We start from the raw sequence: 26632 nt of genomic DNA on the forward strand, positions 1-26632 counted from the left end.
TATTCGCTGAATTTTTAAACAGCGATTAATTTACAAAAGCAATGTAAATGATATTTACTCGGATAAATTTCATTATTGGCAAGATATTTTAATTGTCTCTCAATGAAATGTTTTAAAGTTGTGGCAATGACGTGATAGTGACGTTGGTTATAAATACATAAGAAAACATTGCTCTAAAAAATCAGTATTAACAAATAATTTTATTAAAAACTCCTTCATTTACTTGGAGTATAAATGTATTTTTATTTAAAAAATATTTATTGCATGCGTGAGGTGCATTAAGATGAGATATAGGCAACAATAGCGTCCTCTGTGTATAGATGTTGCATACTTTACAATTTTCTATTTTCAAATGAAAATAATGTGTTTTATTAGTACCATGTTTTCAATGTCAGTGCAGGAATTTTTAACAAAAAACTTTTTAACGTAATGGTTCATAATGTTTCTTTTTATTTAATTAGTTTCAAACGTATGCGTTTTTTTACGTTTTGATTGAATATCTGCGACCTATATACATATTTTCATGGCTCTTACTCATTCTTACTCTAAGAAGTTTTCTCACATCAAAACTATTAACTATATAAATTCAATTTATAAATGAACTGTCATGTTGTTCAAAGATAAAGAGAAATAATAAAGAAGGAGAAAAAATTTCGTACATAAATTAATCAATGTATTTTAATTCTTATGAGTCTGTTCCACTAATTAACCATGTATCATGACTCAAAAGTCAACATTTGCATGTTCATGGTGAGATCAAATTACCGCATGTTTGCTCGCTGAGCTCGCGTTAATGAACAAACGGAGGCTGAAAGCGTCAGTCGCAGTGATTGGAATGACGGTCCGGCAGCTGCAGCGATTTGCATGCCGAGTGCATAAAAAGTGGTTTGCGGAGGCTCATATATGACGCAATAACCCGTCCGTCATTACTCTTCTCTCTCTCGCACACATCTGAACCTCCTCCGCTTTTATTTACAGATCCGCGCGCGCGTATATTTCAATATTTATATCGGCGCGCATGCAAACGAGCCTGCGGTTCGCGAAGCCGGCGTTGAAAGCAGTTTGATTGCTGGAACAATGGCGGAAGGCCCGCCTCTCGGCTGCATTGGCTGCCCGCGGCCTCCGAAGGGCGGCGCCGACGGGGGCGGGGCCAGCAGGTGCCCCATCGGCGCGAGGCCACGGACCGTCGGACCGCAAGAGCAGTTAGTCAGTCGTTGGAGCCTGAGTGAGCGAGATGAAATTTTAGAAGCAGAGTGTGAGCGAAATGCCGCGTCCGAGCCGAGAGTCGTACGGCGACCAGAAGCCGCCCTACTCGTACATCTCGCTGACGGCCATGGCCATCTGGAGTTCGCCCGAGAAGATGCTGCCGCTGTCCGACATCTACCGCTTCATCATGGAGCGCTTCCCGTACTACCGTAAGAACACGCAGCGCTGGCAGAACTCGCTGCGCCACAACCTCTCCTTCAACGACTGCTTCATCAAGATCCCGCGGCGGCCGGACAGACCTGGCAAGGGTGCCTACTGGGCCCTCCACCCCTCCGCCCTGGACATGTTCGAAAACGGCAGTTTATTGCGGCGCCGAAAGCGCTTCAAGCTCATGAAGACGGACAAGGAGCGCTTGGAGAACGAGTTGGCAGCCCTGGCCAACATGAACCGTTTCCTGTTCACCCCCACGTCTGCCCCCGAGCCACCTCCGTCACCACCCTTGGACCCCCGTGTCACGGAGACCGCCCCTGTGGCGCCACCTGAGTCGATTTCGCCGACCCCGTCGGCGCCCCGTCCCAAGCGGGCCTTCACCATTGAGAGTCTGATCACCCCGGACGACAAACCGGCCTCGCCCCCGGACACTACCCTGCAGATGGTGCATCAGGGTGGGTTTCCCAACACCCTGAGTCCGAACGCTGCAGCCGCAGCCGCCCTGCTCTTCTCGCAGCCGCCGCTGCCGCTGCCCTTGCTTGACCCTTCGACGGCCGCCTTCCTCTTCCACCACCCCAACCCTCATCTAGGGTGGTTCCAGTACCCACCCTCGCCCTTGGACACGCCGTCCACCTCGCCCTTGCACATGAGGTTCAGCCCCACCCTGCGCTCCGTCTGACCCGTGCTGACCCCCGCTGAGGTGGCTGCCCTGCAAAGGGCCTCTGCGGCTGGGGCGCCGCCACCGGAGGCCGCGGCCTCCGCACAGCACCTTGTGGGGGTCAACAGGTGACACTTTTGTGATGCGCAGGTGACCAAAATTAACTGATTAGCTTTGGGCCTCGCCGGTCCGTTTGTCTGTGTTCTTGCAAGACTTTTCTTAATTAATTATTTGTACTGATACATCTTTAATATATAGAGACAGTTCATGAGAATTAAGTGATTTCTTGAGTTTCAACTTGAGAACTTTCAGTAAAAAAGAACATTATTTGAAGCTGGAAGTGACAGATTGTTTGTTATACTTCTTAATTAAAATGTTGTCGTTCCTCAAATTTATGAAAAATTGTGCAATCGATTTTGAATTTCAATCTGTAACCTGCGCGTTGCTTCTTTTGTTTTTATTATTTACTACAGCCAAATTTGATTTTTGTAATTAGAACAGGTAGCTCTGCAAACGCACTTCCTCTCTGTTTGGATGCGGCAGTGGTGCTTTTTCAATCGAGAGAGGCGCTCGGAGGAAATTAAATATATTTTGCGTCAGGCTGTTTTCCAAACATAATAAATTTTTGTCATCTGTATGTTTTCCATCCCAACAAAAAACTCGCGCTTTTGCCACCGTGTTTCCTAACCACGTAGTTTCCAAAACCTTTTGTTCAGCAAATTGCTACCATAAAATATATTTTGATATCTTTGACAGCTTTTGATCCACAGTATAAATTTTGAAAAGCGGGAAGTGATTTTGGAATCACATTGAAGCACGCGCAGTTAAATGTATTACGAAAACAGAGCATAAACAATATGTATGTATTTTTTAAATAAATGTTCCTCTAAGTTATTAATTTCATGCAAAATATGTAATTATATGCGTACTAGAGATATCCATTGCAAAGAAAAAAATGTAAGTTAAATAAAATGGTGTTATAAAGATCGCTCAGAATAAAAGAAAACAAATTATGAAATGAGTAACTAATGATTTTATTTAATGATTTTCAAAAAGTAAAAGATAATCTTTAAATTTATATTGAATATAAAAAGATACTTTTATAGATCAATAAAACCATTAAAAAGTATAAAAAGTATTTAGAAAATTATTTTAAAAACAATGGTTAAAATTTAAGGTTTATTTAAACTTTTATATACCAAAATTAAAATTAAATATAAAATAATAAAATTAATTTTCAAATATTACTCAATTATTTAACACATAATTATTATAAGATCAATTTATAATTTTATAGGACGCTTTTAAATTATTTTAAAGGAAAAATAAATGCTGCAAAATGCTGAGGCAAATGATGACTTTTGTCATGCCATCAGGAGCTCTGGACGTCAAAAATAATTTTGAAATTCAAAATAAAAATTCCCCATTTGTCATCCATCCTGTTTTTATAAATTACCATTCGCCGTGTTTTCCAAAAAGATTTTGCCAAACGTCAAATACACTTGGGTTAGGGCAATTAATTGCACTTCATGTTGTGGAATTAATGAGCATGTATGAACATGGAGAGAGCAAACTGTCAACTTCATTTTCAGTGACAACATTTTGCGACACATTATTCCAAACCAAAAGAGGAAGATGTCAATCAAAGGGAGCAAATTGGAAAATTCAACGGTTGCAACAACGGAAAAGCACATCTGATAACTCCGGTACCGACAAATTGTTTTTAAAATCTAAAAACTCAATATAATCAGGATTTTTTTTATTTAAAAAAGCCATCTTGAAATAAAAATCGAAGACTTTGATAAGGCAACACGTTAATGCATTAATGTAAGTTCAAAAAAAAATTATTAACAGCACGATTTGTGATTTCTGATGTGCAAATAATAACAATGTCACGCAAATAAAGCAAAAGCCGGCGCTCTAATGTCAACCTTTCGTGTTGTTTAACCCTTTAGATCATTATTCCCATCCGCGAGATTGAGTGTGCATACGTGTCGGTGTATTTAACTTGCAATATCAAACGCGTCACATCAAAATGGTATAGCTTTTGTGTATGTTTTAAGGCGCGCGGGGCGAGAACAAAGTGCTCCCCTCTGCGTGCGTGCAGCTTTGCATCGGCGAATGTGTATAATGATTTGGCTCGTGTGCGCTGCAGGGTTGCCTATTTACCTTTCTCTTTTGGCGCGACTGCCCGTACACAATTTACGAGTTGCCCACACGTGATTGTGCATTTTTAAACTCGAAAAGTTCTCTAGTGGAAAAGGTACTCGAGGAGTTTGAGTCATTAAAAAAGTGAGTGGAAAAATTTTACTTTTAAATTCATGCATGATAAAGAAAATAAAACATTTAGTTAACGGGAAAACATTTAAAATATTCATTCAGCTTTCGCATATAGATCTGATGAGTTTTAGAACATTTTAAAATTAATTAATGTCAATGAAGTTCTGCTATCATAGTTAAAACTTCCAAAAATAATTTTACGTCTAGATATATACTTTTTTGAAATTTTATGTCATTAACTGCACAATTTGAACTAAGTGATTTATTTTATGAAGTTAAAAAATATATTTACATTTATCTGTTAGTTTTGCATGTTTCCCCTTTCATGAGGTGCCGCTTGAGTCCTATAAACTTGTTATTTCTTTTGATCAGCCATTAACAAACCAGCGATCTCTCTCTCACCATGGCAGCTGTAAATCAAAAGAAGCAGAGCTTCACATTTTCACGCGCAATCCGCACATGTGCCAATCAACGCGAGCACCGCATGCACCATGACTCGCTCATTACTTGAATTGACATAAGTTTTCGCCTGAAGGTTTGCAGTTATATAGTTTTTATTTTCCCCGAGAGAATTATTAAAATAAAATCTATAGTTAATCTGTTTCCATGTGCATTTAAAAGGTTGCTGGCTGGAACTGTGTGTGACACAGCTGATAATCGTTCACTTTCATGCAGGAAGAGCCGCACTCGAATATCACCTGATGCGCTGGTGCTGGTAAAATATTGAAATTTATCTAATTGTGCCATCTCGGAAATAACGTCCCCAGCAGCAGTGTGCGATATTTGGACAGATCATTTGTAATAATTAATAACGAGATCGTGACGGGGAAACCAGAGGCGCAAAACATTTTCGCAAATGGGAATTGCCCAAATAAATTAAAAAGACAGAGCATTCAGCAAAATTTTTAAAAACGCGTCAATCTGATTGTGAAAATTTAAACAGGATGCGCGCCTGATGTGTGACGCAAATTCATGGCTTGTTGACTAGAACAGAAAATTTGTAAATTTTGATATTTCCTTTGTATTCAAATTGTATGATTTTTGGATTTGCGGGTGTTATATTACCGGTAGAAATAGTCATTGCAAAACCTCACCCCAAATGAAACTAAAATTAAATTGTGTATAAGGGGAAATGTTTAACATTTTATAAACTGCAACAACTAATTCTGAAGCAAAAGTATATATGAATATTAAATGATAAATTATGCTGACATGATCTAAAAGTTAAAGTAAGTCTTGATTTAAAAAAAAAATTCAATCGCCAGTTTGCACATATAAATTAGCTAATTAATGGATTTTTTAAAATTTAATTTAGAAATCATAAAAATTAATTGCCCACACGGCTTTAATATTGAATTAGATTTCATTCCTGATCCTTTTAAATGAAGAACTCGTCGGTTCCCTTTCAGGTTTTACCTGGACACAGATAAAATTATACTTGTAAATAAAACGATTAGTGAGTTTTAAAGACGCGCGTTCATGTAAAAAGAAGAGTTCTTTTCCCATCCCTCTGAAGACGAGCGGTGCGTATATAATAAAAAGAAAATATACAAGGATGTAAAACGAGCTCTAGCGTTTTAGATTGGAGCAGAGAAACACTAAACGGGAATAGAGGTGCTGGAAAAGCGGCCCGGGCGGATGAGATTATTGATCTAATAAAAGTTTACCTCACAGCTATTAATTATATAAAGAGCGCGGCTGAAGCGATTTGCAGCTTTGGTGTGTTTTTCGGGCTGCCCAAATATTAATACTGGCGCGATAAAAGTCTGCTTAAAATACTTATTAAGCGTCAAATTTCCCCCGTAATATTTCATGCGCGCGAGAAAGAGAGAGAAGAACGCGTAATTATGACGGCCAAAGTGATGCAGGTTATCTCTCTCTGGCGGCCGCTCGCGCGTCCTTTATAATACTTTTCTACCTGCTGATGCCTTTTATAATATTAAAAAGTATCAGCGCTTTACCAAATGCCGACACGTTTGAGAGCCGAAGCACACAATACGCCGCGAGAGAGGCGGCGGTCTATTAGCTCAAGAATGCAGCATTTCCACCCGTGTGTTTTGTGCCAAGTATAAAGGAGACGAGCCGCCGAGCCACCAAAAAACATCATTTTACACTACTTAACATTTTTAACAACTTTTTCCCTCTATGCACGCATAAACGGCGGAAATCTTAACGCTTATCAACATTGTACAACCCCTTCTCGCATTCCCCACACAATTAAGAGAATAATTTATTGATGAGAGTGTTAAAATATTTTCCCTGACAACCTATAAATACTTGACATCTATGCATCTCCTTTAATTATAAAATTTTACTCCAATTAAATTTGCATACTTAATTATTTCCATGATCTGACCAGGTATTAAAGTTAAAGCTTTAACTGTAGCAAAAGTTTACAAAAGCTTACATTTCTTCGCGATGGCCGTGTCTCTTTCAATGCTAGAAAATTAAGCCTTTTTAACTGGGAAAACTGTGTTTTGATTATCCTTAATTTACTCTATTCGACCAAATTTTGTATTCACCAAGAAAAGCAAAAATGATTTTGAGTGATAAAGTTCTACAATAACTTAATAAATAAAAACATAAAAAATGTTTTGTAGTTAATAACAATATTATAGAAATAAAACATTTTTCTGGCTTTTTATTTGATTTTTGTTTTAAAACATTGCAAAATTAATAATAATTTTATTTACAAATCGTTTATTTCTAATTTGGCCAAGCATTTAATTGCAACTAGTTTTACTTAAGTTATATATATAAATTACTGGAATAATTAGACTTTGTACATGAGAAGTAGAAATAAAAATTGATGAGTCTTCTGCCTAACGAATAAATATATATTTAATTTTCTTGTGGTCAACCAAATTTTTTTAATTTTAAATAAATAGGATCTGCAATTTGTTATTGATATTGGTGAAGTGTTCTTCAAACCATCCTATATTGGGATTTTTCCAAGGTCCTTAATGTTTTAGATGAAAAAATGCCCATTTTATTACAATAAATTGACTTATTGGGAAAATAATATTCGGTTGTAATACCAAGCAGTTTTATTGATTATTTTATTTTATTTAAAATTAAATATTAGCTTCTTTTTGAAACTCTCGATATTTTTAGCGGCCCAGCGCGGCAGCACTTTTCTCGGCTACCGCGCCAGACAGCCAACGCAACCTTGACTGCTTTCGCGAACCCTTTCATGCGCCGCGCGCTCTCGCACCTTTTCTCATTATTTCCCATCTCTCTCGTTACCACCACAAATTATAATTATTATAACGATTTCGGCATTAAAATAAGAGCAGCACTCGCACGCTGCTCAGTTAAGTCAAGTTTAATTACACCCGTGGAGCGCGCGTTAAAATAATATTTGCGCTTGATAAGAGGAAATAAAGCAACTTTTCTCCCACCTTTCCAGAAAATTATTTTTTAATGTCACTCGCTCTCTCCCCATTCTTTTGGAACGATTTACAGCGATTTCAGTGCACAGCTCCGAATAATCTCGAGGGCGGGCGTTCAATTAAAAAAGAGCTGCGCAACTTTTATTGTTCCAAGAGTGGCCAGAACAATGGGCCATATATTTTCTACAATTTGTCTTGTTAATTTCAGACGAATGGTTGAAAAATTGAATAGGAAACACCTCTTTCATACAAAAAAGTTTTATTGCCCAACTTAAGGAGTCCCTTTTTAAAAGGTATCATAATTAATTTCAGCTGACAATCAGCATTAACTCTCAGTAGCTGCACAGAAGAATTTATTTTTTTATCTGTAAATTGAATTGGATAGGATGATAGATACTATGAAATTAAAATTAAATTTAAATTTGATTTATAAATGTTAAAAAGTGACACCACCACAGGATCACATTGATTGGAGCCTGTTTATAAATTTTATTAGTTTTAAATGATTTAAATTAAATTTATTTTTAAAACACGTGATATATATTTTTTATTTAAAAAATTTAGACAAAACTATTTCGAAAAAAACAAATTAATAAAATTTTAATCTAATATTATTTATGCTTATCTCAATGTTTTCCAATTTTGTTAGGAGCACTGTGTGTGCATGCAAGCAAGAAGCAAGGAGAGAAATTGATTGGGTCGAGTATCGATCGGAAAAAGTCAAATGGATCGAGCAGTCGCAAACAATGAGGACAGCACAAAAGGATTGGGACCCTGTGGGAACATTTAGTTTGTTTGCTACACACCCGAGTGCTGCTCGTTTTGTCACACGCACGCGGTCTATGTGTGTCTGTGTGTGGCATGCAGGTGAATAACGAGAAGCCAATATTGATTGAAAAAAACGCCGAGCACCTCGAATTCCGATCAGATTTTCCGTGAAGTGATTTTTCTCTCAGCTTCTCACGCGAGCGCAGGGTGGCTTTAGCTCTGGTTCCGTCAGGGTAATGAGCTGCGCGTTGTTCACGGTGAACCCTTTTCTCAATTTGTTGGTTTTTTTGCCGCATGCAGCGCAAGAGAGAGAGAAAAGAGAGACACCTGTGCTCATGCTGCTTCCATCAACAAAGGTTGCACAAAGATATCTACAACACACAGATGGTTTTAACAGAAAGTTTATTCTGCTCGGTTAATTTGATGGGAAAGTTCTCATGCCTTCTGATTTATTTTTGTGGCCAGCAGAGTTAGTTTTGATCTTTCAATGTTTTTACAAGAGTGTCGCGGCAAAAAACGGGAGGTGCTGCAGATCAGACCCGCGCTCGCGTTCTGCTTGGCCTGACCAGCATTCAGACTCCAAATATTGTTTTATACTCTTTCATGTCTCTATTCTCCCATGATGCCCAGATTGGCCTTTGTCTTCTTTTTGCGTCCCGCACAGCATGAACCGATCATCCGGCTCACCCACTTTTTGCCACTATTTCCCACAGGATCGCCGGAAACTTTGACATCTCAGCTTGCTTTTTTGTCGATCGCCGCCATGATCAAACAACCGCTAAAAAGATTTTAGCAATAATAATAAAAGTAAAAAACGTTTTAGTTTCAAATCATGTTTATTAATGAATCTTCAGGGCAGTCTCGTTTTTAGTTTACTTCCTATTTGTTTTTTATATTCTTTATTACAATTTAAGTTTTAACGCAGGAGAGTAGATAAAATACCTTTCCTCTCATTATAACAAGGTAGCAAATTTTTAATATTGTCAATTTTGACTTCTTGATTATACATATTTTAAGACTTTGAAAGTTTTAGCAGGAAAGAGTAACTCCTCTAGTTTTAAACTTGTGATGCCCACTCGGAAATTTAATTTAAAAAATATATATTATGTATATATATAATTAAAATTTATAATCTTTAATAAAATTCTTGCAAAAACGTTAGCAAAATAAATTATTTAACTTACAAAAAACCCATAAAAAAATAAATATATAAATCATATATATATATTAAAATAAATTGTGGTTTTTTCTGTTTAATATACATTAACACTACTTACTAAGAAATCTGAAACTTTTTGATCTTATATAGTCCGCCATGATCATAAGAAATAAAAATAATCAATTGTTATAACATATAGTTTTTTTTTCAAGCGGTCTCAAAAATCATAAATTTATAATCAATTTAAAAGCGTCTTTTTTAAATCATGCAGCTAAAAACTTTGTTTAGTTAGCAATTATGATTAACCTAAACTTCTTTTTTACAATTCGATAATTATAAACTACACCATCAGCATATTTTCTCGTTTAACTTTGTTAAACACAGATGAACAAATGGAATTTTATCGCTAAAGCATCATTACTATATACTCGAAAGAGCTATAAAGCCCCCTCTTAATAGTCAAATTTGCATCAGCTGCGCGAGAGGAAATTAATTGACGCGGGTAGGACAAGTTCATAACATGCGGAATCCTTTTAACAGCGCCGAGAAACAGAGAACAGAAGCCGAATTTTATTAGAATATATAAGAAGTTAAGTTTCTCTCTCGGCGGCGGCAGCGGCGGCTGTAAAACCAGTCTATAAAAGCTAATCCTTCTTGTTTTTTTTGTCCGCGACTTGATAAATAAAGGGGCGGCGCGCTCAAGCAAAGCCGGCATTGCTGATTGGCCAAAGTGCGCAAAGACATTGCCGCTTCTTTATAATCCTTTCCATCCTGCCGCGTGCATTTTTGCCCTGCTTAATATCGTTGCTTTTTTTTCATTTCAACCGACGTTGGTGTGGAGTCGACGTGCATTTTGATCGGAGCGCGTGCAGTGCTGATGATTTCGCTGCCTCTTCTCATCGTCGGCTGATTTCGTTGGTGAAATTAACGCGGTGTAATCAGCGCGCTGCAATTTACTTATTTGTCTTGTTACCCGACTGAAATTACACTCGCCGTTCTGGTGAGTGCACGCGATGTAATTGCTGCAGCACCGCCAGCCACCAGCTCTCTTTCAATTATGCGCTGCGCGAGTGAAAAACTTGTTTTGTGTGGATTTATATCTTTGAATTTATCGTTCCCTTTGAGCTTACTTAAACATGCATAATTTAAAATTTAAAATTCTTTTAATAATTATCAGAGTCGCTTAAATTAAAAATAGTTAATGAATGCAATTAATGTTTTCTTTTATACATTATTTTTTGACATTATAATGTTTATTGATTAGAATTTAATATGGTATTTTGAATGGATGAAGAGAAAATAATTACAGATTTCAACACCGTTAAGTTTTATCTCTTATTTAGCTACTTGTTTTAAATCATCTCCGATTCTTAATAAGCTTTCCACTTACTCTAATGTTAAATATTTTTAATCTTGTTGAATTTAAATCTTGATTCTTTAAAATTCTTTAAAGCCTGTGTTTGATCAATATTGTTATTAATGAAACCAAAAATATATTCCATTATATCAAAAAGGTTTTAAATTGAATTTAACCTTTAACCTAAGCCTTTAGAGGTTTTTAAATATCTTAATTATTTTGGTATGAATCATGATGGCCAATAATTTTAGTTTAATTTTTACTTTTGAGTAATTTAAAAGCTTTATAATGTGATATTTGATCATGATTGCATAATTATCATAATTTTGCAGACGTGGAAGGGGTGAGGCAAAATCTCTACACATAGCGAGCATAGTTTGCCTAAATTTTAGTACAGTTTGTAAATTGAAATCTTGTGTACATATTAGTCTTATGACTAATTTAGAAAAAAGTTAATTTTTTAAACCATTCCTGATGGATATTGCAGGCAATTAAATAAATTCTTTAATTAAAATTAATGATGACCCTCCTAAAAAACATCCATATAATTTGAAACTATCCCCAAGAGTTACTTTAAATTTCAATTCTATGCGTATGTATTAAACAGCGCAGAAGATTAATTAATTAAATAATTTCCTCGTGAAATAAAAATTGAATCCGAAACGTTATGTTGCCAAGTTGAATGTTGAGCACCACCGGGTGCCCTTTGTTGGCGCGCGCGAATTCCGTTTCGTATTCACAATTTAGTTTCTCTCTCTTCGCACACACACCGCGGCACAAAAAGTTAAATAGATTCGGGACAACAAAGGGCATGAAATTCCCCGCGCTCGGTGTATTTTGCGCCTGCAAATAGATATTGTTAATATTAATCTATGAAAAGAAATTAACCGCGTGATTGATGGAGTGGCGGTGACTCTTGCGGGAGCGCATTCAAATTCAACAATTTGCCGGTACGATGACCCGCGACAAGGCTTTTCTTTTCTCGGAATCGGTCACTTTTCTGCATGTTTTCACCGCTACTTGCATTTATCCGCTGAGTTAAAGAATCAAGATGAATTGGGAAGCGATTGAATCGACGTGTCTTCTCAGAAAATTCAATTTCTAGCTCTTTTTCTTTGGCGCACAAAGTGCTTGGTGCAATTTTATGGTGTAAATTTGGCGTTTTGTGGATCCGGCTCCTGACAATAAAAGGAAAATAGGTTACAAAAGCATTTCACAATTGAAATTACTTTAAATCATAATTGAATCAGTTTTAATTCAAATCAAGTTAGGCTACCTGAATTTTTAAAATATATATTTTTTTTTCAACGTTAGTGAAGTTGGCGATATCGCCAACAGTTTTTGGTATTTTTAAGTTGACACTCAAGGAGATGATTCCTCGTTGCAAAAATTGTTTTTATTCAAAATCAAATAGCTCTACAAGTTTCGGTCACAGTCTGTGACCCTATTTTATGAGCAAGAAAAATAAAAAAAAATTGCAAATTTGAAAAAAAAACACATTTTAACATAAAAATTAATTGCAACAAGGAAAAAGCCAGATATATTGTAATTTCCAAAAAGATTATGAAATTGATTGACATAGGGAGGTTTAAGAAATTTCCTGGTTTCCTGTTTCCTAAAAACAGCTTATTCTTTCGTCTTATTCACCATTTTCATAAAGGTTAATAAAACAAAATGCTAAAAAGAGGGGCTGCTATAGCTTCACGCATGGTTATGCTGAAGTAAATGTCCCTAATTTAAGATTTGCCATTTGATAAATTCATAATTTTAAAATTTGAATCAACTTGTACAGTAAAGGAATTTTCATGATGTTTGAAATTTATTTTAATATTAAAAGTTTTCCTCAATAGGGAAGCGTTCCATTATATCTTTAGCAAATTATTAATTCAATTATTAATGAACCAGTTGGACAAAAATAAAAAATTTCTATATGTGCATTAATTGTCATTTCTTTGATAAAGACAATTGAAAAATTACTAGTTTATTTCAGGGAACAAACAGTCTTGATAATATACTATGAAGTGAATACAGAATCTGAGATGACTTTAAAAATTCAAACCAATAATTATTTACAATTAGTACCTTTGCGGTACGGGTTGCATAACCTCTCAAAAATTATTTTATAAAAAAAATAAGGTAATGCCCAATGTCGATTATGTGGAAGGAGGCGAGGAAAAAGAAGCGATTTTTATTATCGAAAAGTGTGTCCGAAAGTGCTATATGTGGTCAAGCGGTGCGCGCCAGCAAAATATGAAATTGGTCTGGCTGCGGCTCTCTGTTTCAATTCACGCTCGAGTGGACACTCGCGGCCGTCGGATTTTGTGTTTGTGCTTTATGGAGGGTCAATTGTTTGCGCAAAGTGCAAAACAACGTGCTGGGAATTTAATTTCGTGGCCACGCGCGCGCCCGCCGAGTGTCAAACGCAAACAGCATAGGCGGGCAAACACATTTATCAGGCGCGCGTTTTGCTTGGCGGATCATTTTTAGCTGGAGCACAGAGTTTTCACGGCAAAAAATAAATGTGTGCCCGCGGAATAATGGAGTCATAAATTGCAAAGTTGGCAAAAGTGGTCCAACAAAGAGTCATGAATAAATCATAAATCTTGCACTCGCGGTATATAAAAGTATATAATATCATAGTATGTACGACTCTCGCCGGCCGGGGGTTGAAACAAAGGGAGGAGGAAAAATGGCACGCGGCGCAAACTTTTTGATTGCATGTGTGTGTGGGGGTGTTCAATGCGCCAGAGTTTATTATTACCTCCATCTATAATATTTATAGAGATGTAGGACTAACATTTTCCAAGTTTAGATTTATCTAAAAAAAATATTTATTTATGAATTTGGTAAATTTTATAATTTTAAATTCTTAAGTTGATGGACATTTCTTTAAATTAAATATTTAAAAGAAACAAACAGCATGATATTCTTAAAAGCATGAAACCAATGTTTAATTTGATGAAAGAAAAAAAAATGACAATGCACGCATATTGTTATTTTTCTAAACACTGGGCTTCTATATAAAAATATTTCCCGCTTTAATGAAGACTGTTTAAAAGTGTTCTAAAGAGGAAATATTAATTTGAAAGAAAAAATTGTATATTTCCTCAAAACCAATTTTTCCTGGAATTTGTTATACTTTTAATCTAACAAGCAACTTGGACAGATTTATTGTTCTTCAATTTATATAAAATTAAAATTTTGAATACAGGCTTATGGCAAATACAATTTTAATTAAGAAGAACTGAAAAGTATTTAGTGAGTAATGCTGAAGATTTATAACTAGCGATAAAATAAGAAAATTCCATGGGTATCAGGAAAAAATATGAAAGTTTCTGCTTTGAACTGTTTTAAATAATAGCAGAAATTTTATCTTAAATTTGAAATATATAAAAGGAGCATTCAGATTACCAAAATCTTTTCATGCGGGCACTTTAACTTGTTGTATGTTACCTTCAAGGACCCAAACAGTTTAAATAGTTGATTATTTAATAAAAAAAAGCATCATGCTGATCTTGTGTGTTTGAGATGAAAGGCGTGCGCAAATCAAAAGAAAAATACAAACGTCCCTCGAGCATTCCTCAAAGGTTATTTGATTGACGTGCGTGGCTCAGCGATTTCAAACGCACACATTCTTAACATCACACCCCTTCTAACTAAGAGTGAATTTTATCCATTTCTTTATACGAATGTTGACTCAAGAGAGAGGAGTCGGTGAAAATCCGGCGCAAATCAAAACATTCAAATTCCCTTTGGGATGGAATCCGGCGCGGCAAATGAGCAGCCCCTCGAAATGACGATCGAGATTTTTTATGCCATGGCACCGCAGGAATTTTGATTGTGATATTTGGTGAGTAAAAAGCACTGCGTGGACGACACTTGTGTTAAATATAATGTAATACAAGGCGGCTTTGCGATTACGGCGCAAGAGCCTCAGCAAGGTGCACTGTCATCATGAGAAAGTGTGTCTTTCAAGCCGATCCCAGTTGCTGTGTGGCCCCTCAACCGATTTCTGCGCTTTTGTGTGTTTAATACATCAAGGTAGCTCTCGATTAATAAATCAAATTGAGAGATGGAATTATTGAATTCAAAAGATTTTACATTGTAAACTGTTGCAAATTTTATAATATACTAAAAAAAAATCAGTTTTACAAATATATTCAAATTATATAAATTTTATAAATATCGTTTACTCCAGCAACAAAGAAACATAAAATCCACCTTAAGTGTTACTTTTAAATCTTTTTCACCTTACACCCCTGTTGAAGTAAAATTAACAAAAGCTCTTACTTTAATTATAAATTAAGTGCTTAGGCATATGGAATGATTAAATTGATGATCATTTTCACCCTTGAAAATTTCTTATAATCAATTTTTTTCAGATGACTCAAGTAGCATTAATAAAAACTGAACTTAAATTAATCAGACCAAATTTTAGGATGCCTTTTTTTATTAAGTTAAATTGGGGTCAGTTTTTGGCTCTTCAATTTGTAAAGTCTCGCTCTGATTGCTCTCTGCTGATGTGATTCCCACCCTTGCTTGCAGCGGGCAGACCACTTTGGAGGTTACACAAAGTTGATGACCATCCAGTTTACGTTCGATCCGTGAGAATTTTTATACCGACGCGGCAAATACGCTGCTTGTACAATTCGGAGATCGCGGCCGATCGAAAAAATAAAGCTGCTGGGAGACCGCAACTAATCGCATCTGAAAATGTCTCTTGCGCCGGGAAACAAACATGACTCGCGAATTAGCTGCTCGATGGGAATTCAATCAGGAACTGCCAAAGAATACAAAGGAGTCGACTTTTAAGGCGGACCTCTCGATTTTTGATCTTTTGTCACTCAATGTATCCTCATAATCCATAATTTTTTACGCCCGCGAAAGTTGAAGGATCTAAATTTGGCATATAGGCAATCCTGGTATACTTCAAAAGCCCGCCGAGAGCTCAGCTGATGTAATATTTATGCGGAATACGAAATTTGTGAGAGTGTGCTATTAAAAATGAAATAAGCGCGCGCGTGAATTATTCAAATACACAGCACGTATCTTTCTCGTGACGCGCAAAAAAGGTTCGCCGCCACGACTGGCAGGCAGCTCAAAAAATAATCACACCGGCGGCGCGAGACGCGGAGAAAAAAGGCAGCGCGGCAGGGAAAAATCAACAACTCCCATTGGCATTGGCCAAAAGGTGGTTTTACCAAGAAGGTCGGACAGTGGAATCTAATTCGAATCAACATTGGAGCAGTTATTGTATATGCATGAAGAAGAAATTTTAATGCACTTGTAATAGACTAGCCAAAAAATTATTAATACAAAGCAGGATTCAAATAACAAAATTCAATTTATTTAATCTAATATTAAACACCAAGAAATAATATCTGTAAATGAGATAGCTTTAAGAAAACTACAGACGCATAATTATAATATTATTTTTTACTTAATATGTTTTAAATAATACTTACGATTAAAGTATTCTTGAAATAAATTATAAATATATCTTGTATTTTTTTTAAATTAGTCTATATTTAAATAAATTAATAATTTTACTTTTTAAACTTTATTTAAAAATATCTCAATGTCAGGTCAGTCGAAGAATCGACTAACAAGAAATAAGTTTGAAAAAAAATTCACGTGTATACTTCCAAGTCAGGTAACACTAATTTATTAATAATTTTTTGTGTGAACTCTTTAAAAAGGAAAGAGGGCTCGCGATATAAATAAAATACATTATTCAAATTATTAAAAAGAAGAAAAAACAATAATCATGAACATTGAATCAAATGTGTGGCTATCGATAAAGAAAAATCTAGAATTCTCATTTAAAACGCTATTTTCCCGATTGAAGGAGTTAGGAATGATCAGGATACGCATCCCTATTCTGAACCGACAATACGAAGAAACGCGCTCGGTTTTTCCTCGCTTTCGCGCAGACCTCGGCTTTAATAAATTATTAAATGATGTTTTTTGTTTGTTGTTTTGTGGTGTTAACATTCCATTCCTTTTGATATATGTTTTAGATAATTAGATCAGCGCCCGGGATTGCTGGAAGAAGATGGAGAAGAAGTGTGAAAGAGGCTTTGCCGCTCGCTCTCGCGGCCTGTATAATTTCAGGCCCATGTTTACCTAGAGCGGAGCGAGCGCCCTGTTATTACGACGCGGCCGCTCTGATGGGAATAACTCAGCATCTCTCCAAACTACAAATAATGATGATTATAATCCACGCCGCGGCTGCACCAACTTCTTTGCTTTAGCTACAGGTTATCAACTCGCTATGGACCGAGCAGACTTTTTCTCTGCCGCCGCCAACCATCAAACACAAACACGTGATCTTTTTATGTATTTCTCTCTCTCTATACCTGCGCGTAAACAGATATTTATGTAAACAATATAACAATGTTTGATATTATAGAGAGAGACGGCGCTTTTTGTTTTTCGTATGATGCTCTACGCGAGAGACACCCCGTGATATGGAATTATCTCCGGAGATGCACGCGGGCTTCACTCTTTCATTACTTTTGCTTTTGCTCAAATACCACGGTCTCTCTCAGAGATTTCATGCGGCGATCACGATTTTTGACGCCTTGTAATAATCATCAGCCGAAAATTTTATTTTTATTTCCCAATAAAATTGTATATACGCAGTTCAGACAAAATAATTCAGACAGATCTGTAACAAATTTTTGTTCCAGGTTATACCAAACAAAATTACTAACACTTCACTAAACTGAAATACTCTCCTATTTTCATGTGTGGTTTGAATTTTGAATTTTAAGTCAAAATTATGATCTTCTTTCTAGCCTAATATCTTGCAAATTTCTCGATTTCGATTTTTTTTGCACAACTTTTTGGGTCAAATTAAAACAGCACAAAACAACCGAGGATAGTTGAATGCAATTGAGAGCGATCAGGAATTTAGTGTTCGCGCTCAGTTTTTTGTGCGTTTTATAAAATATCGTGAGTTTTTAGTTTCACAAACACTTACATGAAAAACTACCACATTAAAAAAATTATAAAACAACTCATTTGGTTTGTGTTAATATCATTTTTAATTAATAAAATCTTTTAAAAATCTCTGCCACTAAGTTACTTTTGATATTTTATTAAATATTAATTTATAGTAATAATATTTTGTAATAAAATTATGAAAACTTTTATTATTATTTCCATATTTCCTAAATGGTTAAAATTTAATTTGTCTATTATTTATTAAAAATAATTTTTTTTCTTGGTTCACAAAGAAACTAACTTATAAATTATGACATAGGTGCAGTGGTAAAATTGTAGAAGAAATTTTGTCCCTTTCATGTGCCCGGCGTATTATTTCGATGTTTTTGATTGATACTATTTACTTTCTTTAAAACTCTAATAATAAAATAAAATTATATCTGTGTGAGGTTGTATTAGACACAATTGTTAATGTTTCTTTTGTTTGTAGAGAGTATTTTGGAGCATTTGCTTGAAATGAGAAAGTAAATAAATTTTCGCCCCTCTTCGCGGTAATTTTTCTACCTAGCTGACTGCCAAAAAGGGAGTAAATAATATCGAGAGCGGCTAATTTTCTTGTGCGGTGCAAACAAAAAAGTAAAGTTGCCTGTTCACGGTGCTGTGTGCGAGGAGAAGGCGTCCGTGAGTCAGAAAAATGTTTCTGGCCGCGCACGTCAAGCAGTCTGGAGCGTCGGAAAAGGCCCGCGGGTGTCTTCGGGACGGACACCCCCACTCAAGCGGCTCGCACCTCTGCAGCCGCGAGAGAGCGGCATGCGGCCCTTTGAAAAAATAATAATCACCACAAACAAATTAGGAATATCTGACGAGGAGAATTCCTTCGTGTATTTATCTCTCTTATATACCTGCTGCACGCGGGACGGACCTTTGTCCGCGCGCCGTATATTGATAAAATACGATTATCATCATTGTGCTGCGCGAGCCCTCTTCTCTCTCGCACTTCGGGGAACATAATCGAATCTGACTGGCTCTCTCGCATTAACAGGTTTAACCTGCCGAGGTCAATGACGAGAGAGGCAAATAAAATAACGCGCCGCCACTTCAAATAAAGGAAAAACAGATTCGCCCCGCTGCGACACCATTTGTTTTCTTTTTCACCACGGTTGAAGGAAAAAATGTAAAAAATGCTGTAAGATTAATCGATTAAGCAGGATAGAAAATTGCAATCAACCGAGTTGTTTTTATTGCGCGGCGATAAATCAATTAATGTAAGTTTATTTGTCCGCCGAGTGACGTCGCCAATTAAGTTTGTTAATGACCGTTTTAAAATTACACGCAGTTAGAAAGCCAAACACAATCTATGTGACTAGCAGCTATAAAAGAGGTAGATTTTGCAGAGAAAATAAACGAGGTTTGCAATAAATCTGAGAAAGGATAGTAAAATGAAAACTATCAACTAAAACCAAGAGAAATGAAGCAAAATAATTGTATGTTGCAAAGGCAATAAATTATCAATCGTAATTACATGCAGTTCAATTAATAGTTAGTTCATGTTTCTTGAAAAACTGGATAAATTTTTAAATAAGAGGTGAATGACATTAAATTTCCTTTTATACATTATAAAATCTAAAATTGCAAACGTGAAAGAGGATCAAGTCTTAGATTAAATCCCGGGATTAATTTCAGGGAGTAAATTATTATTATTTTTTTTAATTTATCTTCATCAAACTGTTCCCGTGAATTAAAACATAATAATTTGTTGCCAAATATTTAGAGAAATCTATGACTTTTTTATTCCAAGTTAAAAAACATGTTACTCCAAACATCATTGTTTTATTGATAATGAGATATTCTTAAAATAAAAATAAATTTGTGCAATTTTTTCGTTATGTGTCTAATTTTACATTAACTATTATTTAATGCATTGAGCAGTTAGGAAGAAAAATTGCAAACGCGATAGGGTTATCTCTCATAGACCGACACTTTGGCAGCGATAATTCCACAACTAATTAAGCGGCGGCAGCATGTATATAAAAGTTTGGCAGGTGCGTTTTGGCGAGAATTAGTCTCGTCCTCTAAGCTGTTTCGCACCTTTGCAAGCACGGATGCAAGTTGCTCATGCGCGCCACAGTCGGCATACATAATAATATATACGTGTAATTGCTTTTGCACGGCCTGCAGCGTGAATTACAAATAGGTGTGGTCAGTTTTGAAATATGAAAAGAAGCCTTGTGTGTCTCCTGCCGCGCCGCCAGAGTTGGAGAAAAACAAGAAGTGTCTGTGCGCGGCGCGGCCTCCCGATCCTTTAATCAACACCTTTCTACCTCAAACAACATTCCTGTGGATCATTCCGCAAAGATTTATAATATGCACGTACGTAAATGCGCGCAGGTGCCTTTGAATAAATCTTGAGGAATGGCCCTTAACAATCAGACGTGTTTACAAAAGTCGTATTTATTCTTGTATCAAATTGAATTTGAATACATTAAATCGGTATACATATGTGCATAAGTTGGTTGGTATACATAGGGGTTTTATATTCGGCTGCGACTGGTGCCGGCTGTTTTGAAAAGCAGGAATTTTTATTGGGCAATCGCGCGGAACAACGATCATTTGCCTCTCGGCTTTAGCAAACATGCGGAAAAAAAATAAGATAATATAAAAGCAATTCTATATTAATACAGGAATAATTATGAAAAAATAAAGTCTGCCGAAAAATTACTTCAATATAATATGAAAATGTTTAATGTGTGTACTTGTATGCAACATACATGGTTTTAATAGTTACCAAATAATTCAATTTATGTTACCTTTATAGTTTATTTTTTTTCCTTTTCATATTCATAATGATAATTCATTTATGAGGATACCAAAAACGTTCATTGTCAACAGTCCAGTTATTTATAGATTTTTATAATTCATAGTATTGAAAATAGTGAATGCTATTGAACAAAATAATTTTATCTTGAAGATCAAATTAAGTTATGTTTTAATAAAATAGTGCACAATGTATGACACGTGTAAAATTTAACAATTGATAAATAATAATAGCAATTTATTTGTACATAAATATTATTAAATATATACTTACAATTAAGAAAAGATCAAAACTAGTAAATATTGTGTATACCATAAATTGATAATTATATTAATTTTTTTACTAATTTCGTCTAAAAAATTTATTGTTTTGTAATTATTTTGATACGAATTTACCAAAATTTTATTTTACTGCTTATTTTTGAATATTTGAGCAGGAATATTTTTCTATAACCCATCAATTTTCGTGTAAATTCGGACAAAGCAGTTTTGGCAGCCAAGACGATTAGCTCATCAAGCAGCGCGGCGAATTTCGAATGCACAAAAGTAGTGTTGTGATGAATTCCGGCGCGACGCTTTGCAGAGATAATATGCTAATGCTAATGGATGCATCTGCTTACGCCCTTCAGTAATTCCGTGTGCGCGCGAGCCGCTCTCAACATCATCGGAGCGGTGAGGAATCGAGAAAAAGAAATATATTCAAGCGCGCGGGCCGACACCAAAAGAGCCGAGAAAACCGCGCGCGGTGTTATTATTATTATTTATCATGGCGGCGTTAAACAAATCCTTTAGGCGAATTCAGGGCTTGATGCTCAACCGACTACCAAGGGCTATTCGATTTAGCAACGAGGCGATTGATAACTTTGTAAATAAAAGAAATTAATTTAAAAAACTGCAGAATTTTGAGAGTAAAATATTTATTTTGTAGACAGCGTAATTCCATCGAAATGCTAGTTTATTTAATTTAATACAATTTTTTAATGAAAGTGCTTCTAAAAATTTGGTATCACCAATAAAAAACTTATTTGTATGAACTGAGTTTTGATTAGAAATTATATTTTTCAATAAAAAATTTCATTTGGAAAAATATTTATACCGAGTTTAAAAATTTTATTGGTTGTAAATAAAAAAAATGATATTTTTTATGAGAATAAAATTTTGTCAGGCCATACAGAAGAATGTTTGTTTTTTCTATTTGAAGAGCCCTCATCTGGAGGCAGTCGTTTAGTAGATTTCAGTCATACAGATGAGCTTATAATAACACACACTCGACTCCTTATGCGAAGAGCGGCGGCGGCGACTTACAAACAAAATCCCGCCGCCGGGCATTACACAAATAAAAATCTATCTCTCTGGAATAAATTTAATGCAAATTTGATATTAAGCATTACCATATCACACCTGCATGGCAGCAACTTTGTAATAATAGCCCGCCACACCGTAATGGATCTCATCTTAATAATTTATGCATTTTCTCGTTCGCGTCCTATAATAATAATTTAATGCTCCTCCGGAAAAAGTTTTGAATGCCAAACGTTCGGCAAATTACACATTTTACGAGTTCGCCCGCGTGTGTGTTTCTCTGACGCAAGATAAATATTTTTCAAGTCGATCGCTGATCTAAATGGCTTTTCCTGGAGATAAATAACAAAAGATTCGATGAACGCGCTGATCGCATTCTGAACGTCTTTGATGATAATCATGAAAGGTCCCTATTTAAAATAAATATTACAATAATTTCTAAGATTTAAAGGCTATTAAAGAAGTTTCTTAATTCTTCTCTGGTATAATTTTGGATAAATTTTTTACTTTCTTAATTTTCTGAATCTGTTGCATTATTTTTGAGATATTTTAAATTAAATGTTTAACAGATTCAAATTTAATGCTAGGCTGACCCAAGATAGTTATGTTTCATTGGATTACACTTTGATAACGTGTCATTCAGTTTCTAGTAATAAAAATACCATAAAAAATAGATTGCTTACACATAAAAAAAAAATATGTCAAAGTAGCAAATAATAAAAAATGTTTAATGTATTTATTATTAAAACTAAAAACATATGATTAAAAAAGTACAATAAATTTTTTTATTAAACACAAAATAAAATAAAAGAAATAAAGATGTATAAGGTTTGAATTATTTTTATTATATGTGTATAACTTTTCTTTGCAAATTTCCAGGTGTATTGCACCCAGCAAATGTCTGCTGTACGTGCGTTTATGGGGACACAGATGCACAGCAGCCGACGCAATTACCCATTAGCGGAAAGCATAAAATTGTTTGAAACTTCCACATTTTCTAAACGGTCGTGATTTTACAAAAAATTGATAATCGCGCCTGCCGACCGCACAAAGCAGCTTTACGAATGCACGGAGCGATTTTTTCCTACTGATTACTTTCGTGATTTTTATCCAGCAACAATAACAATTTAACTGAAATTATCTATACTGTTATTTGCCGCGCGTGTAATTTTGCGGTTCACTGTCGAATTTCTATAAACGTGTGCGGAGAAAACTCATTTGCCTATAGATCACGATTTTCCCCTCGAAAAACGTAAAAATTTGTTTTGGTGGATCTGAGCCGTGTGTCGCCACATTTTTTGGAATATCGCGTGCGTACGGTTTTGCCAAACATAAGGTGCATTTATTACCAATAAAAACAAAGATCCTCGGGGAAATCACGTGAAAACCCACACGCCACCAGCCAGCTGCATTATGTTGAATTAAACAAAGCCATTAATGTTATTACCGTGCCAGGTATGCAAGCACTTATGCACAAATTTATTAAAAAGACAAACCGAGCCATCGATAATCAATAAAAATGGGAATTGCTCCCGCGGGACGCTGCCTCGGCGGGCACGCGATCCACGGTTGCTTCACGCACCGTCGTCCCCGATGCTCCATAAATAACAACAAAACATTGGTTAATCGCTCCCCTGCTCAATAAACAGAGGTTAAGTGCTGCTGGGATTCAACACACGGCATTTGGATATTCAAGTCATTTGTTTGAGTTGTTTGCTTCCGAGAGTTTGTGTGACAGAAGGTGCACGTCCGGCAATAGTTTGATTGTTCAAAGTTGACCAAAATGAGATTATTTTAAATTGCTTCTATAAGGTATGCAAGAACGAAGGAAATTACTATTGGTATTAAATACATGCCTCTTTTTTCATTATTTGATATTATAATATCTGTGCACTTTTTTAATACTAATGTCACTTAAAAAATTAATATGAGCACTATTTTGATAAAGTATAATAAATTATTAAATCCATGCAAAGATACAGTGTAAGTAAATATTTTCTACCTGCAATCAAAAGAAAATTACTAACGCACTGTACAAAATATTTAAATTTGGCTATGCATATTGCAAAAATTCCTCCTCAATCACCCTGCAAAAATATTTAATTGCTAGTAACGTGTCACGATTTAGTTATTTAATTACGTTCAAGGTTAAAAAGTAAGATTTTAAAAACCTACGCCTGGTTTTGAAAATTTTCCCTAATGATCATTTTTGGTACCAAATGAATGTCACTAGAAGAGAAATGAAAATTTTGTCAACGTCTGCCCAATGTAAAGAATTTTATTTACATCGGCACCTGTCACAGTTAATTTCAAGCTGTCTGAATCAACGTCTTTAATCACAATCTCAATGTGACTTTCTCAAACTCAAAAAATTTAAGAGTATGCAACGTGCTAAGCATTTTTGCTTCTCAGGCTGCGTCCACCCTACCCGACTCGGTATGGATAATGCTAGGTTGTCTTTGTCAGTTGCGGGTTAGTTGTATTTTTTTTTAATTCAGCATCGATACGTTTCGAGTTGATTGCGCTCGACGTGTGTTTGCGCCTGAGAAATTCGTTCCTGATTAATCCTCTCAGGCCTAACGGAGTATTAATCTCGAGCGGTTAACGAATTTGGAATGTACGGGGCCTTTAGCACAGAAGCCGCGGTACTCTTTGACATTTTGGTGCCCACCTCTTTTTCTCTCTCTTACTCGCTTGTGTGAAACATAATGGAAAAATCTTGGCCGCGCGACTCCACCTCCTCAGCCGCGTACGCGCTTTATTAATAAACGACTCTCGTTATAATTAAAGAGCCGCCGCGCGAGGTGTGATTAGTGTGGCGTGCTTTGTGATGAGATATTAAACTCAATTTATAAAAATGCAAAATAAAATATTAGAGATGATAAACTACGCGCGATCGCTTTTAATTAATGTGTGCGCGCCGCAAGAGCTGTGGATAGAATTTTTGGGAATCTTCCAATTTTAATTATAAGCTTCAAAAGGCCGCTTCTCTCAAGGTTTTTTTTTTTTTGTTTATTCTTAAATATTTCTGTCTCTCCAGTATGAAAAATATACGAAGCATGAAAGAAGAATAAGAAGATATTTCAATAAATTTTTTACCCAAAAAAACCAAATTTTGCCAAATTATTGTATCTTAAAATTCAACAAAACAAACAAACGATTTTTTTTTTAGAAATGCATTATCCATGTCTGAAATCTGAATATTATAACTCAAAATTTTAAAAGTTTAAAATATGATATAATTTCTTATTTCTCATTCAACTTCATAAACTAAAAAGCACTTTATGTTATTAAAAAATTGTTTAAAAATTTATTTTATTTATTAATATTTGACTACAATGCCTACTTTCAGTTGTATTCTGGTGCTATACAGGATGGAAAAAAAGATAATCAAATAAATTAAAAACCATAGCAAGTTGACAATAAGATGATGATGATCAATTCCAAATAAATCTGTGCCATCTGCCGCTGAAATCAGAATGTTTCTTTTATCGGTCATTAATCAAAATTGTACGTGCTAAATGAAAATTATGTGTTCTTTTCTAAAGGCTACACACAATTGGAACGTGTTGAGTACTTATTAAGCTTTCCAATGGACAATGCACATATTTTGAGAACACATTTCCTCTGCCACGACACACAACATTATTTCGCCTCGGCGCGATGATTAGGAATTCCACTCATTGGCATTGTCACTCGTCTTGAGAGGCCTCTCCTCTGATGTCTCTCACGTATAGAGCGACCGACGACGGTCAAAGGCCCATCCATTTGTGCTCTCGTATTGTTGCCCAAAATCAAAGGGTGAACGCCGAAAAATTCCTCACCGGCCCATTGGTGCTGCGCGCATCAGTCAGTGAGCACCGGCACGAATAATGAATGCACATCCTACAACCCGCAAAGTCACTTCTGCTTGAAAAAAGTACGTTTTGTTGGTGTTGGTTATTGTAATCGCGTGTGTTCGTGGGAACGCCGTCGTTTTCTGCGAGAGTGCGGAGACCTGCTAGCGACCCTGGCAGCGCATTAAAATAATTCACCTTGTTTTTATAGATGCAAATAATTTTAAATTATTAACGATATCATGAAATCGGGAGATTTAAAATAAATATGTTTCTTTATATGCAAATGCTGAAAAATCGCTTGAAAATGTATACAAAATTATAGATTTGGTAATAAAAATGCTTGAAACTTCCAAATAAAAAGTTATTAATTAGGAGATATCACATTGATGAAACTCTGATTCTAACAATGATTTTACTACTGCAACTATTTAAATTAATAGTAGTTTCAGTGCTCACGAATTCTCACATTGTTATTTTAAATACAAAACAGTTCTGATTTTTCAATTAATTTTCAATAGTGAAATGACAACGGAAAATTTGTGCATGCTCAAAATCTTTAGAAAATAAAATATCCGGAACAGAGTGAAAAATTAAATTGTTTTCTAAACTTCAAATTTTGCTTAACTATTGTAATATCTGCTCTACAACTTCTGCATTGTGACGAACTTCAATGCTGAATTTTAAATATATCACATGTCA

General features: G+C 35.5%; 2 protein-coding genes across 3 annotated transcripts in view; one reads left to right on the top strand and one right to left on the bottom strand.

Annotated features, from left to right (window-relative positions):
- Window positions 1-26632, bottom strand: part of LOC132202955 (repulsive guidance molecule B-like) — a 55072-nt gene that overhangs the window by 21568 nt on the left and 6872 nt on the right. The gene's annotated exons all lie outside the window — the stretch shown is intronic.
- On the top strand, window positions 1220-3077 carry LOC132203234 (fork head domain-containing protein FD4-like). The gene has a single exon (XM_059630859.1). It carries the CDS (start codon window positions 1265-1267, stop codon window positions 2093-2095), a length of 831 nt encoding a protein of 276 aa, XP_059486842.1. The 5' UTR covers window positions 1220-1264; the 3' UTR covers window positions 2096-3077.

Source organism: Neocloeon triangulifer, unplaced genomic scaffold (genome assembly GCF_031216515.1).
Source record: "Neocloeon triangulifer isolate White Clay Creek 2 clone unplaced genomic scaffold, ASM3121651v1 ptg000017l, whole genome shotgun sequence".
NCBI lineage: Eukaryota > Metazoa > Arthropoda > Insecta > Ephemeroptera > Baetidae > Neocloeon > Neocloeon triangulifer.

Excerpts from the sequence above, each read along its gene's own strand:
- LOC132203234 (XM_059630859.1), top strand. The coding sequence starts at position 1,265 with ATGCCGCGTCCGAGCCGAGAGTCGTACGGCGACCAGAAGCCGCCCTAC.